The 16,648-nt window shown below is 35.7% G+C and overlaps 1 protein-coding gene across 2 annotated transcripts in view; it reads right to left on the bottom strand.

Annotated features, from left to right (window-relative positions):
• Window positions 1–283: 283 nt before the first annotated feature.
• The window catches only part of ME2 (malic enzyme 2), a 57,229-nt gene continuing 40,864 nt past the window's right edge, over window positions 284–16,648 (bottom strand). For both annotated transcript variants that reach the window (XM_036245550.1, XM_036245551.1), the window contains 6 exons: window positions 16,403–16,517; window positions 11,468–11,610; window positions 5,450–5,552; window positions 4,147–4,217; window positions 3,394–3,492; window positions 284–1,017 (listed from right to left, as the gene is read on the bottom strand). In XM_036245550.1, the coding sequence (XP_036101443.1) occupies window positions 850–1,017; window positions 3,394–3,492; window positions 4,147–4,217; window positions 5,450–5,552; window positions 11,468–11,610; window positions 16,403–16,517 (699 nt within the window). In that variant the 3' untranslated portion in view covers window positions 284–849. The remainder of the gene's footprint in view (window positions 1,018–3,393; window positions 3,493–4,146; window positions 4,218–5,449; window positions 5,553–11,467; window positions 11,611–16,402; window positions 16,518–16,648) is intronic.

Genomic DNA, 16,648 nt, shown 5'->3' with positions numbered 1-16,648 from the left:
GGTATCCTATACCCTTTTCTTAAAATCATCTAGAAATTAAGAAGATGAAAGTATGTGTTTTTCATAATAAGAAAAGCTAAATTTCTACTTGGGCAATAAAATAGCATAATTGAAGCAATTAAACTTGTTATTACCTTTATTAAATAAAAAAGTTACACTATCATTTTTATACACTGTTAAAAACAATGACTTTTTTAATTAAAAAATTTTTAATGTTGACATTATTGCAGACTCGGCAACTATTTTTTTTTTTTTATTTGTCTAAAGGCAACGGTAGTTCTCACTTCTCTCTTACAATGTTATAATCAAGTCTTTAATTCCAGGAAATAAATAATATGGTAGATTTTTCATATTTCTCTAATGTATATACTAGAAAGGAATTTCAGAGCATGAAGAAGAAATAAAAGAATATTTTAAATAGACAGTTTGTCCTTAGAATTTGTTTAAATTTGGCTTTTTCCTCAAAATTCTGTGCTCATCTCCACAGAAGTCAGTTTGTATTTTAGCAGCCCTAAAAGGGCTGGGTGAGAGATATTACCAAACACCTTGGCAAGTGTTCATAAGAGCATCGGAGAAGACACTTACAAATGCATTTTTAACATCTCTTTGATGTGGTATGAGCTACAAAATGAAAGCATTATGGTTATTTGACAGCAGGGTGCTAGTGGCCATTAACAATGTCGCCAACACATCTACCCCAGACAGAAGTGTAGATTCACGGGGAAAAATAAGTCAAGCAGAGCAGTGAGAGAGGATAAAACTCAGAAAAAAAAACATAAATTTGAGAACATTATTTTTGTCTGAAAAAGGGTTCCCTGAAATATAGAAAGTATTTATTGGAGGGCGCTTCTACTCAGGTAGTGGGGGAGGGCTCGTTGCAGATTCTGGCCATTCATACATATCTGGCAGCAGCGAGTCATATTCACTTCGCCATATTCTTTCTCTAACATACTTGGCCTTGTCCTCAGGCTCTGGGTATCGAAAAGCCATTTTATTGGCATACAGGTATTCTGTAACCTGAAAAGTAAATAAGATTACTGTGTAGGCTCTGAGTATTAACCTATTTGAGAGAAAAAGTACTATTAAAACAGAAATGAATTTTTAAAATGGCATTTTTCTTTTTTTCAAAATAAAACATACCATTATTTTGACTCATTTCAAAACATTTTGAAATTATTGAAAGTTTTTAAAAGATGAAATAAAAATTATCTGCAATATTACCATAAATTTGACATGTTTAAAGCATCTCCTTGCCCTGAATTACTGGCATTTCCTTAACAGTTCAATCCAACAAACAATTTCAAGCTAAGTAGACCTACTTAGGTAACCTCCAGTCCATGTCCTTTCCCTCATAGTCCTACTGAAACTGTGTGTAGAAGATGCTACTTCTTAGTCATAGCCGACTGGAGTGGAGTGAAAACCTAACCCAAAGTGAGTCCAATGTTTTTGCTCCAGAATTAGGAGTAAGAGACATAAAAACTATTATAAAACAGTACCTAATCATAGACAAATATGGTCAGGAACATACTACAACTAATAGACTAAAATATTTTGTGCTAATAAAAAGAGTATTCTCAATCAACTGGTGGTGAGGCAACTGGTTAATTACTCAGAAAAAAGTTTCTCTGTCTCACACCATACACTAAAATAAATCTCAAAGGGATAACAAAGTTTTATGTTATTAGAAAACACAGGTAGATATTTATAAAATTTTGGAGTGGAAGAAGGCATTAACACTCATAAAAGGTGAGAAACAATCCATAAAATTAACAAATAATTTCTTGAAAATGGCACATCAAACACTTCCAAAAGTTAAAATTATTGACAAATGGGACAATACCTGCACCACAGCAAACAGAAGGATCACTACCCTTAATAAAGAGCTCTTTTAAATTAGTATTAGAAAGTAGATAGACAGATATAATATACAAACAAGCACAGGTCATGAAGAGGCAGTTCATGAAAAAAATATGGTTGTTCAATAAACACAAAATATTTTTCAACTATTAATAAAAGAAGTACTTAATCCTGGCCAGTGTGGTTCAGTGGTTGAGCATCGACCCATGCACCAAGAGGTCACTGGTTCGATTCCCAGTTAGGGCACATGCCCAGGTTGTGAGACCAATCCCCAGTGTGGGGCGGGGGAGCATGCAGGAGGCGGCCAATCGATGTTCTCATTCATTGATGTTTCTCTCTCTCTCTCCCTCTCCCTTCCTCTCACTCTGATATCAATAAAGAAAAAAATCATTTTAAAAAAAGTGCTTTAAATAAAAATAGATATAATTTTCTTTTTTTAAAATTGATTTTAGAGAGAGAGGAAGGGAGAGGGAGAGGGAGAAAGAGACAGAAACACTGAGGAGAGAGAACATCAATTGGCTGCCTCCTGCATGCCCCCGACTGGGGATTTGGCCTACAACCTGGGCATGTGCCCTGACCAGGAATCAAACCAGCGACGCTCAACCACTGAGCCACACCAGCTGGGCAATTTTCACCTATTAAATACACAAGATTTAAAAAATAATTCTAAGTATTGGCAAAGGTGTAGGAAAACAAATATACTCATATCTAACAGATACAATGTAAATCAGTACTTTTTTCTGAAGAAATATTTGGCAATATGTACCAGCAGCTTCAGCATGTTAATACCTTTCATCCTTATGATTAGAAATTCATCTTAAGGAAAAACAATCACAAATGCATATAAAGACTTATCTAAAGATATTCACTACAATATTATTTGTACCAAAATAAAAAAAACTTAAGGCCTGGGCAGTGTGGCTCAGCAGTAGAGCATCGACCGGTGGATCAATGAGTCACGGGTTCGATTCTGGCCAAGGGCAGGTACCTTGGTTGCAGTTTGTCCCTGGCCCTGGTTGGGGTCATGCGGGAGGCAACCAGTTGCTATGTCCCTCTCACGTTGATGTTTCTCTCCCTTTCTCTCCCTCCCACTCATCCGAAGATAGATAGAAAAATATCCTCAGGTGAGGATTAAAAACACAACAAAACAAAAAACACTTAAATGTCCAAAGAGAAATGATTAAACTAATTATGATATAATAACAAAAAGAATTTCATGTAGCATTAATGATCACACATGAGAATTACTATTGATTTACATGGGAAAAGGCTTACAATACATTAAGTGGAAAAAAACGCAGTGAGAAATCAATTATGAAAACAGGCACAGGGCATGTGTGTGCATGTGTTTGGAAGAAAAATGACAAGAAGGCAACAAACCCAAAATAATAGTGTGGGTTATATTCTGTTAGAATATGGGTGACCTAAAATATCTTCTTTGTACTAAATACTAAAAAAATTTCTCTAATAAACTTGTGTTACTTACACAAAAAAATGCCATTAAATTTATGTGAAGAGGTATAAACTATTACTTACTTTAATAGCAATGTTAATGGAAACTTCCTGAATATCATCAAGAGGTGGGTAAAGCCTCCCTTGAGCTAGCTCTTTCTCCGTCAATTGACTTGTCAGTGCCTAAAGAGAAAAATAGAACCTTATTTTTGTTTGTTTAAATAACACAATAATAAAGACCCAATGAAACAGAAAAAGGGTTGGGGAGCAGAAAATAATACAGGTACTATAATTTTCCTATTTCTAGCAGGAATACGCTTAAACTACTGCATAAATTAATTAAAACTACTAAACAATAAAGAAATAACCAGATTTAAAGATTCATTGACATATTCTACATAAATGTGGTATTGACATAATTACAACAGCTATTATGAAAATAGACATTAATATTTGTATTAATGTGAGCTTTTCAAAACTCATACTGCTAAACTTGGGGCTCCAATTATTCCAAATAAATCAGTAACTGTCATTACCAACTCACAAGGAGTTATAATTTATCTATGCTGCCACAATATGTTGCTTTCAGATACATATAATATAGGTACCATAGATGTGTTATAAATATGAAAGGATTCATAGCTTACTATCAAACATTTGAAAAATCATGATAAAAATAATTTTATGCAAAAGTAGATGGGCAAATCAAATGAGCAATGGATGAGTAATTTCTTTTACATTCATAAGGCAGAAATAATCCATTCTCTTTTTCTTTCTGCTTTTAATCTTTCTAATTCATCCTTTATAAAATAACCAAACAATATTAAAAACATTTACCTTTGCAGCTTCTAGGAAAACATGGTCACTAATATGCCGGGTGTTACAGAGAATAACAGCTAAAGCCACACCTAGAATACATTTTAAACAGTTTATTTAGTCAGGTCACTTTTCAAATTGTGAGCCAAATAAATTCCCAGATTTAAAGCAAGTCAATGGTAACCATGCCCCCCCAAACTTCGCCCGCCCCCAAAACCCCAAAGCAGCCAAGAAAAAAAAAGATATCTGAGAGTTAAAATCAAATGATTTTTGTTAACCATTATTATTCTTATTTACTAGAAAAAAATATTTTAAGGAATATCAAATAGCTTTTCCCAATTTAGTTTTTACATTTATCAGAATTACAAATGCATACAAGTCATTGACACTCATTATAAAAACTAATTCCCAGCACACCTCTAACCCTCCATTTCTTGCTCTATAGAGACAACTACTTTTAATTCTTTTAGCTGATTGTTTCAATTTATTTCTCTCTTAAATAGCTTGTTTATAGTTCTAACTGACTTCTGAGTTTTATTTTTTATTTATTTATTTTTTGACTTTTGAGTTTTAAGTATCACTGATTCCTTCCTGTAGGAAATAGTATTTCGCTTTCTTTCACATTTCCAGCCTCCTTTCCCTCCTTCCCAATATAGTTAGAGCATAATTTTGGTTGAATGAACATTCAGTGTTTATTATGACTTCATAAATACTATTCGCAGCTGAGATATCCATTAATACTACAGGGGTGGGCAGAAGTACATTTACAGTTGTGAGTATGCGAAACAGAGTTCATTCTTGTATTATTATTTATTTTGTTTGTTTGTTTGTTTGTTTTTTTATCCTCACCCGAGGACATTTTTCCATTTTTTTGTACAGATAGAGTGGGAGGGAGAGAGAGGAAGAGAGAGAAGGGAAACATCGACGTGAAGGGACACATCGAGTGGCTGCCACCCGCACGACCAACCAGGGCCGGGGACAAACTGCAACCGAGGTACATGCCCTTAGCGAACCCGGGTCTCTCCGGACCGCAGGCAGACGCTCCAACTGCTGAGCCAAACCGGCCAGGGCTATTTATTAATTATTGTATTACTTATTTGTAGCAAAACTGTAAACCTACGTTTGCGCTCCCCTGTGTGAATAAATAAATTTTCAGGGGAAATAGAGCAAGTTGGATCTGCTGAATTCCTTGAGTTTTCCTGTACATTTAAATCAAATCCTGTGAATTCTAGTGTTCATTTTAATCTTAAACTCTAAAGAATTTCATGAAGTATTTACATGTCATTAATTATTACCCTAAAACATAAATATCGGAAAGATTTACCTGGAAAAATATATACATTGTTTCCTTGACCTGGCGTGAACAGTCGCCCGTCACTTAGTTTCACTGGCCCGAATGGACTGCCACTGGCGAACAAACACCTTCCCTGTTAAGAAATGAAATAACTTCAATCTTGTTACTTTATGTGGACTAGAAAATTGAGGTAAACTCAAACAAGATTAAATCCTATAGTAAAGCAGACCAACATATTATTTGCAAACAGGAATAATTTACTATATATATAATCCTGTCATTAAAATCCTTATTAGAATAAAGTTTGTTTTATGCATGACATACATTCAAATAAAGTTGAAAAATGTCCATTAATAATTTTTTAAAAACCTTCCACTTCCACTTCCTTTAAAATTTTTTAAAAACTTAGATGGCGAATAAATACTATCCCAAATATTAAACATTGGTATAAACATCTGTGAATGAAGGGGAAAACATCAAAAATTAAACTGCTATCATTTACTGTATACCTGCTGACTCTGACTTGTTACCAGGGGCTCTCTAAGTGTTAACACAGTGAATTTAGCCTGCATAAAAACCTTATGAGGTTATCGTCATCTTGACTTCACTGATAAAATAAAGTGAGAAAACTAAGGTGTAGATATCTTGAAGTACACACACATCATGATCCAGATATTTAGAACTCCAAAGCCTATGGTCTTTTTCTGTTTTGCCATAATGCCTCCCTCCCAGTGAGGCAGTTTAGAAAGACGCACTGATACAATCACATTATCAATCCCAGGGAAAAAAAAATGGCACGTTGCCTTGTTAAAAAAAAAAAAAGTCTCCAAATTTGTTGTAATCATTAATTTTAGTACCATGTTCCATAATGGCATATAATAAATGTTCCTGGCATATTCTATAGTTCTAAGAGAAGTAGATGCCTGTGAAATTGAAAAGTATCTGAACATTAATTTATACAACACAAACCTTTACATATAATTTCCCCCCAACAAATACCATCCCTCTACCTTTCAAAGAGCAAGAAGAAAACAATAGTTGTCTAACGGGATAACCTATATTGCAATAATCAAGACATATATATGTATATATATCTATCTCCATCTCCTGTTTTACACAGCTCCTTGGATTAAGTTAAAAGACAATTTACAGAAAACTAAACAGCAGGATGAACAAACTGATATGGATACCGGACAGAATTATGTCTAATAATCTAAAATCCAAATTATACCAAGAGTGTAATATCCAAGTGTTATTCTTTGAAGTATAGCAGACCCTTGGCATTAGTGGATTTAACACTCAAGAATTTGACCCTTTGGATGATCTGAATCAGGTCCAGGATGTATATAATTACTACTTTTATAAGACATACTTTCAATTTCAAAATGATATAAGGTTTAAGTGTTGAAGCAAGTTAGCTACATGCTTAGTGGTGGGCTCACGTGACTAGCTTGGACCTACAACTACAACATTTTCTACAGATAGCTGTTATCATTCTCATCCTGCTCTAGGCATAACTCTGCTTGTGACAAGACTTTTGTTTCTTTGAACATTAACATTAGTTCCTGGTTAATGCCATACATGTTACCACAATAATAATGTGTATAATAATAAAGATTTAATGGGGGCACCATTAATTTAAATAGCTTCATAAAGTGGATTATATAATATAGTACTTTGTGGGAAAAGTGTTATGCCCTCATGATACCAGTACATTCGGAGATTTAGAAAGATCTTGGGAACGTTCACTAGAATAGCAACATTCTACAGCAGTTCATCTTCTCCAAGCCATCTTTTTTGTTCCCCTTTCATAATCTACCTATTGCTTAAATGTGGCCAGATCTTAATGATAACAAGCTTGTCATTCTGAAGTCCAAGTTGGCCTATTTTCAATCTATGGGATGGTGCTCAGTCCACTGAGCCACACTGGTTGTGCTTAGATGGCCTGTTCTTTGTTCTATAAGCAACTACTGCTTTCTCACTAAGCAGCAAGGGGGTCATCTCTCCACTGAAAACAAAAGGAGACTAACAATTTAAAGAGGTGACTGCAAATACATAAATATATGTCATTATTTTATGTAACACTAAGAAAGAAATTATATTAAACTATGATGCAATGCTTTTTATTTAAGATATAACACAATTTCAAAGTTATAAAAATTATGAAAAAAGTTTTATCTCAAAACTGGTGGAATACAGTAAATGAAACTAGATTCCTTGAGGAGTTTTTATTCATTCCAATAATGTACATCTATTACAATAATATTTATTCTTTCAAAAAATAAAATTCTTAAATGTTTGAGCAGTCTTCTAGTGACATACTACCACTGTTCAAAACATTAAACATTTTTCTGTATGTTGGAAATGCCAAAGTCATGATACATTGAGCATATTTATCCAATAGTTGTTGCATATGACTAAGATTTAATTCGGGGGGGGGGGGCAATTACCATTAGTTTTAAGTAGTAAAGACTGGTGAATAGGATGATCAATCAAGTTAAAAGCAATACCATGCTTTCGTACAAGGTAAGACAGTATACAAGAGATTGATTTTTATTTTAATATCCAAATGCTGGTTTTGAGGATGATTTCAAAAGAAAAGATTTCAATGATTATTATAATTGTTGGAAACCAATATTCCAGAGACTTTATTTTTACTAACACAGGGTGGCAACAGAGAAGCAAAAGGAAGTTTGAGAGACTATATGGCAAACTAAAAATTTTAACAATGAGAACAAGAGTGCATGCATGTTACATTCAACAGGCTCTGAGAGAGTTCTGCTTTGGCAATGCTCTTCTAGGCTGCTTCACACCAATTCTCCCTCAGACAACAATGAGAAAAACCAAATAAAATTTATTTAAAATAACTGGAAAGTATTATCCTAAGTGAAATAAGCCAGGCAGAAAAAGACAAATACCACATGATCTCACTTATATACGGAATATAATGAACATAACAGTCTGAGGAATACAGTAGACCCAGAAACATGGAAGTAGGGCACAGACTGACATCCCTCAGAAGAGGGGGTGGGGGGGTGGGAAGAGATAAACCACAGAACTTATATGCATGTATGCATGACCAATGGACATGGACAACTAAGCTGGGGACGGGGTGGGGCGGGGGTGGAGAGGGGGTGCCAATGGGGTAAAAAAGGTAAAATATCTGTAACAAAAAAAATAAATAAAAAATTTTATAAAAAAAAAAATTTTATTTAAAATATTTTTCAAAGAAGTAGGAGTGCTAACAAGATAGTGAGAGTTTGGAGGTGGGAGACATTTAAGATCCAAAAGAAGTTAAAAGTAAGATATGCCCCATTTGAAGCTTTCCCCATCAAAGTGACTGCTGATTTAAAAAATGAAATCTATGGCTGAAAGTCTAGCAACAAAGCTATCAGGAGTCTCACGATGTCAGAGAGAGAAAAGTAAAGTTCAGGGATGACTGTGGACGAGGGGTGCTGATAAACACGCCAAGGCTTTTGATTCATACCCAAAGAAGTGCACATCAGGAGAAAGGGCAAATGCTGGAAACAGACTAGGCCTCACGTGGACTGCATCCTGATTAGATTAGGACGAGCTAACCCCAGACTAAAAGCCACCAGAGGAAAAGGGAAAGCCCCTTTGGAGGAAGATAACTTCAGTCAGAGACTCAAATTATTGCTACAATTCTTCATCCACACTATCTAGAACTCAAAGAAATAAAAAATAAAACTAGGTTTACAAAAAGACAAGAACTGAATAACCGAGAAAAGAGAAAGGCAGATAATACAAATGAACTGACAGAGGATTAGATATTTGTTACTATTAGGCACTAACTTTAATTATGATTCATATATTCAAGAAATTAAATGACAAGATAGAAAATTTCAGCATGGAACTGCAATTCAAACAAAAGGATCAAACAAGTATTTAAAGATTATTGTTAAAATTGTTAATGATACGTGATTATGGCTTTTAAAAAAATCCTTAACTTTTGAGAGATACATTATAATATTTATAATGAAATGATCTGATGTCCTGTGATCTACTTCAAAATAATCTGGGGTGGGTAGAATGTAGAAAAAACAGATTGTTGAAGAGTTGACTTTTTTTTCAATCCTCACCCGAGGACATTTTTCTATTTATCTTCAGGTAGAGTGGGAGGGAGGGAGAGAGAGAAACATCTACATGAGAGGGACACATTAAGTGGTTGCCTCCCGCATGATCCTGACCAGGGCCAGGGACAAACCACAACCAAGATATGTGCCCTTGACCGGAATCAAACCCATGACTCTTTGGTCCATGTGCCAACACTCTAACCACTGAGCCAAACCAGCCAGGGCAAGAGTTGACTATTTTTGGAGCTAGGTATTGGTACATGAGAACTAATTATACTATTCTCTCTACTTTTATATATCTTTGAAATTTTTTTATAATAAAAAACATTTTTAATAGAGTGTAAACAAAAACATTTATCTCAGATTTATTAATTATTCTCAACGGCATTGCCTAACAATGATTATTGCTGGATACCACCATAAACAAGCCTTTAAAAATTACTTCCTAGAGCCACTTAAAGTTCACTAACAAGAACAATACAGAAAGTGGTTTCATTGTAGAGGTTACAAACTTATCCTACAGAAGAGTAGAGAAAAAGCCACTGTCCTAATCGTATATAAGCAGATACTCTGTAAGTAGCAGTGTCAAAGAATTTGAAAGAACTAAATCTTAAACAACTTGGATGAAAGTAAAACTTTGTTCCAGACAGCTGTCAGATGACTCAAAAAAAAAAAAAAAGGCTATTGTAAAGACAAAACTAGTAAAGACATCTTTAAAATAGTTCATAAGAATTATTTCATGAGATGGGTGGGTAAGAAAGATGTATTTATAACTGTTTATTTCTATAATATACAATTGTAATAAATTATTATAAAAAGAATCAAATCGAAATTCTACAAACAAAAATACAATAAAATTAAGAAACTAACAATGGATTAGCATAGCTAAAATGAAAATATACAAACTGGGAGATAAGTACAAAGAAAATCACCAGGCTGAAACACAATGAGCAAACAGGATGGTAGACATAGAAAACAGTGTAAGAGATATATGACATATGGTAAAAAGTCTAACATTCATATTATCGGAGTACTACAAGAGAAAAGAAAGAATGTGGTCAGGTCAAATCAGAGATATTGCCAAAATAACACCCCACCTCACCAAAGGACACAGATACAGAAGCTCTATAATCCTCAGATGGAATAAATACAAAGAAAACCACACCTAGTCCACTGTAGTAAAACTGCTTAAACCCAAGACAAAATGATAAATCAAAAGGAAAACAGAGGTCAGAAAATAATAGAATGATATCTTCAAAGTGCTGAAATAAAGTATTTACCAGATTTTATTTCTAGGCACAGTGAAAATATCCTTCAAAATGAAGGCAAAATAAAGACATTATCATGCAAATTCATCAGACAAATATTAAGGAAATTTCTTCTGGTAGAAAGTTCTTCTATTGATGATCCTAGACAGAGGCACAGAAATGCAGGACAAACGAATAGCAAAAGAAAATATTAAAATGTAGGTAAATCTAAATAAATAACTTTTGTTTAAAACATCATCTTTTGGGATTTAAAATAGACAATTAATATGTACAATAACTGCCCTGGATGGGCGGTTCAGTTGGATGGAGCATCGTCCCGTACACCAAAAGGTTATAGTTTTGATTCCCGGTCAGGAAGAGTACAGGAGGCAACTGCTAGATGTTTCTCTCTCACATCAATGTTTCTATTTCTCTCTCTCTAAAAATCAATAAACATATCCTTGGGTGAAGATTTTTTTAAAAAGTACAATAGCACAAAAGGCATAAAGGTGCTAAAAAATGAAATTATGAGGTCATTTCTTTCCAGAATTGTTACAAGCAATAATTAATACCAGAATTTGATGATCCATGGACACATGTTGTAGTCTCCAGAGTAACCATGAACATTATGCAAGAATGTATAACTAACAGACTAATAGAGGGAAAATAACAGACAACCAATTCATTCAATTATTACTGATTAATACCTGTGTAAGTGTATATGCTTCTTCAGCTGTGCACTCAGCCTTTGCTGTAGGATTACTTAATGCAAATATTATAGGCCTTTCATTGTTTTCAGCCATGGCTTTGATTACATTAGGAGTGAAAAGTCGGCCAGCTCCTGCAACTCCTGTAATAAGAAAGAGGAAAAACAGCCAACTTCATTACAGGTAAAATAAAGCAATTCTTATCAACAGCATTTCTACAATAGGCTTAACAACAAAAGTGAAGATTAACTGCATTACAACGATAGATTTTGCCTTGCTGAAAAAATGCTATCAGAACACAATCTCAAATATGAAAAGAAAAACAATAAAATCCTAAGTTTTCACTTAAAATATTTATTTTCCACCCCATGGACAGTAAATTGTGTATGGTGGGGGAGTATAAGACTATCTCCATCACTATGTCTAATTCAGATAAAACTTGCTACAATATGGATGAACCTTTAGGATATTATGATAAATAAAATAAGCCAATCATAAAAAGACAAATACTGCATGATTCCACTTATATGAATAACTAAAGTAGTCAAATTCATAGTATAGGAAGAAGAATGGTGCTTGGCAGGGGCTGGGGTAGGTAGCTGTTGGTTAATGGGGTAGAGAGTTTCCATTTTGCAAGATGATAAGAGTTCTGGAGATCGGTTGCACAACAATGTAAATGCACTAAATACTATTAAACTGTACACTTAGAAATGGTTATGATGACCAATTTTAAGTTATGTGCATTTTACCACAATTAAAACACTTTTTAAAGATGATAAAAACTTGCAACTCAAATGTTAAACCATTAAAGTCTATGGTACTTGTTACAAAATAATAGAAATTCAGAAGAAAAAAAAGATTTCTTTCTTGACTAGAGAAATCCACTTTCCTGATATAGTTCAATTTAATGAGTTTATTAAGCACCTACAATGTCTCAGACACTGTATTAGGCCATTAGGACATAAAAATGAGTATAATGCAGGCAACTTATAATTGAGTGAAAAACAACAAAGTAAACAAAAATAAAAAAACCTGTAACATGTGCTAAGTGTGCAGTGTTAAAGGAAGCACACCATGGAGGAAGAATACTTGGTCTATGGTGGGAATCTGGAGATAATTAAGTGAATCCTCCATAAAGTTTTTATCTAGTTCATCCAGTAAGAAGATTTATATTCAGCCCTGGCCAGGGTGGTTCAATGGTTAAGAGTGTCGGCCTGCGCACCAAAGGGTTGCAGGTTCAATTCCTAGTTAAGGGCACATACAGTCTGCCCTTGTTTATTGCAGTTAATCAGTTCCAGACTCTATAGTGATAAATAAATTTCCACGAAGTAGGATTTTTTATTTATATACAGGATCCTTTATATATATTCTTTATTTATATTTGAAAAAACCGCAATAGAGTGAAGCTGCGAAAGTTGAAGCACGAAGTGGCGAGGTATCTGGGTTGCAGGGTGCATGTAGAAGACAACCAACTGCTGTGTTTCTCTCACATTGATGTTTCTCTCTCTCCCTCTCCCTCCCTCCCTTCTACTCTCTCTAAAAATCAATGAAAAAAATATCTTATGTGAGGATTAGCCAAAAAATAGTTATATTTAATAGTCAAGATAGTTAATTTTTAATTCTGTTTTATAAACTGTTATGTAATATAGAAAGATACTGGACTTCTGGTCAAGGTGGCTGCGTAGGTAAACATGGTATCGGGTCCTCCCACAACCACATTAAAGTTACAACTAAACTACAGAACAACCATCATTCAAAACCACCTGAAATCGAGTTGAATGGAAGTCCTACAACTACGGGATTAAAGCAGCAGCCACATCGAGACTGGTAGGAGGGGCGGAGGGGCGGGTCCCACACCCACGTGTGGCAGATAAATATCAGGAGGACACCTCGGCTGGGAAGGTCCTCCCTGAGGACTGAGGGGTCCCCATCCCACACCAGATGCCCCGCTCAGGGTTCCAGTGCCAGGAAGAGAATCCCCATAACTTCTGGCTGGAAAACCAGCGGGAACTGAGGCCCAGGCAGCTCCTTAAAGGGCCTGCGCACGGACTTATCGGACTCTCTCCCTCTAAGCTTGGAGGGGAGGCAGCTCCAGGGGCCCAGAGACATACAGGGAAGAACTGAGCTGTTTGGCACTGGAGCGAGGGCTGGAGATGGGGGCTTTCTCCGGGAGAGACGTGCAGTCAGAGGCCTTTGTTCCTTTGGTGAGGCCTTCCCTGGGGCGGCAGACAGCCACCATATCTGGGACTCCAGCAACCTGGCTCACACTGGTAGCCCCGCCCTGGTGATTCCCTGAGGCCCCGCCCCACCCAACTTTCAGGCCCACCCAAGCTGTTGTCAGTTGCTTAACCATGGGATTGGCCTGTCTTGGATCCTGTTTCAGGTTTTCCTAAATTCTTTCAAACAAGCAGCATCTGGTCTCAGCTAGCCCCATACCTCTCGTTATGTAATACACAGAAAGAAACACAAGGAGGCAGCCAAAATGAGGAGACAAAGAAACAGGTCCCAGATGAAAAAACAGAACAAAACCCCAGGAAAAGAACTAGGTGAAATGGAGATAAGCAACCTAACAGATGCTGAGTTCAAAATACTGCTTATAAGGATGCTCAATGGACTTAGTGAGAACCTCAGCGAACTTAGTGAGGGCCTCAAGAGCATAAAATCGGACCAGTCAGAAATGAAGGAGGCACTAACTAAAGAATAATTTACACAGATTCAATAGTAGAGTAAGGTAAAGTTAAGAAGCAAACCGTCGATTTGGAATATAAGGAAGCAAAAAATACCCAATCAGAACAGCAAAAAGAAAAAAGAATCCAAAAAAATGAGGATAGTGTAAGGAGTGTCTGGGACAACTTCAAGTGTGCCAACATTCACATCTTGAGGGTGCCAGAAGGAGAAGAGAGAACAAGAAATCGAAAATATATTTGAAACAATAATGACAGAAAACTTCCCTAACTTGGTGAAGGAAACAGACATACAAGTCCAGGAAGCACAGAGTTCCAAACAAGATGAACTCAAAGAGGCCCACACCAAGACACATCATCATCAAAATGCAAAAGGTTCAAGACAAAGAGAGAATCTTAAAAGCAGCAAGAGAAAAGCAGTTAGTTACCTACAAGAAAGTTCCCATAAGACTGTCAGCTGGTTTCTCAAAAGAAACTTTGCAGGCCAGAAGGGAGTGGCAAGAAATATTCAGAGTGATGAAAAGCAAAAACCTACAACCAAGATTACACTATCCTGCAAAGCTATCATTCAGAATCGATGGACATATACAGTTTCCCAGATAAGAAAAAGCTAAAGGAGTTCATCACCATTAAACTAGTATCATATGAAATGTTGAAGGGTCTTCTTGAAGGTCAAAAATATGAACAATAAAATGGCAATAAATACATATCTATCAACAACTGAATCTACAAAGCAAATGAATAAGCAGAACAGAAACACTCAGATACAAAGAACTTTTTGTTGGTTGCCTGATGGGAGGGCATTTGGGGGGATGGGTGAAAAAGATGACGGGATTAAGAAGTACAAATTGGCTGTTAGACTGAGGAACCTCAAAGGGAAGGGGAGATAAGGGGGCAGGAAGAGATAAACCAAAGAACTTATATGCATATATGCATAACCAATGGACACAGACAACAGTGTGGGGAAAGGCAGGAGGGGGACGGGAGTGGGGAGGAGGGCGTCAATGGGGGAAAAATGAGGAACATCTGTAATACATTCAACAATGAAGATTAAAAAAAAAAGAAAAATACTGATTGGGCTGAAGACCAGTTTTAAAGCTAGCTATCACTCCTAGCTATATGAAATATTTACAAATATTGAGCAAGTTGCTTAACAACCCTGTGCCTGTTTTTTCTTACGTGAAAAAGGAAGTTATACTCAGCATTTCTCCATGTGGAGGTTCAGACATATTTTGAGGAGTACATGAATTCTAAAACAATTTAATTTTTTCTTTTTGTTTCCTTGACCCTACAGGGATGGAGTTAATGGACAGATTCTTAGACTAGATAATCTTTAAGATTTTTTCTTTCTCTAAAAATTATGAGTTCTAATCAATGAAGAAGCTAATAAAGAAATACTTTTCCTGACCATAGAAACTTACTGTTCGTGACTGTTTTTGCTATTTAGCATTCAATAGGGCCCCAATATGAAACAGATAAAATTAAAATTGTAGATTCAAATCTTACAGCTACATGGGAAATAAAACAGCTCCTCTTTTAAAGACTGCTACATTTTCTGCTGTGAACTGAATGCTATGTTGTCGTAGTCTCATGTCAGCTATGCAATGCCTGACTCAAAACAGACCAAAAGCTTTCAGCTTTGTTGTCAATGAAAATGTTTTCTTTTTTTGTTTGTTTGTTTGTTAATCCTCACCTGAGGATATTTTCCCATTGATTTTTAGATAGAGTGGACGGGAGGGAGGGATAGAGAAAGAGAAACATCCATGTGAGAGAGACACATCGATTGGTTGCCTCCCGTACAACCTCTACCAGGGCTGGGCAGCAAACCTACAACCCAGGTATGTGCCCTTGACCAGGAATCGAACCCATGACTCTCCCATTCCCAGGCCAATGCTCTAACCACTGATCTAAACCGGCCAGGGTGCCAATGAAGATCTTTGACTCTGCATAGGTTTTTCTTGGTATAATATGTCAAATGACCTTGGTCCTTTTTAGGTTTTGAGCCCAATAGTCATAACAACTCTAAAATCAAAGCATGATCAATCCCACAGCTTCTAGCACTTTAAAATACAAGCAACATACATTAACTGAATTATCTTTACACACTGTAATCAAAAAGCTATTACAAAAAAAATCATACATGCTAAAAGCTAGGTAATATATATTATTTCATTTTTAGTAATCCTGCATGTGAGTTATTACTGGCAACATACAGTTAAGTAAGAAAATGATCTGCAACAACTTTACTTACCAATTATAGCTGAAGGTTTAAGTATATTTACTGCATCTTCAAAACTATCAGGTATGTTCTCTGGGGCTGAGTGAGCAAATGGTTCCTGATGACTGTCTATTTTAGCTTTCCGCCCCTGAATTTTTACATAAAATACAGTATTTTTGGTAAATGCTTATTGAGGAGCAACTGAAAAGACATCATTATGAGTCACATATTGCTTCTACAATAGGAATTTATTTACATTTACTTTTCTCTTCAACCCAT

Source organism: Molossus molossus, unplaced genomic scaffold (genome assembly GCF_014108415.1).
Source record: "Molossus molossus isolate mMolMol1 unplaced genomic scaffold, mMolMol1.p scaffold_m16_p_6, whole genome shotgun sequence".
Classification (NCBI taxonomy): Eukaryota; Metazoa; Chordata; class Mammalia; order Chiroptera; family Molossidae; genus Molossus; species Molossus molossus.
Note: the sequence above shows the minus strand (reverse complement) of the source record. Positions and strands in the feature narration are given on the sequence as shown.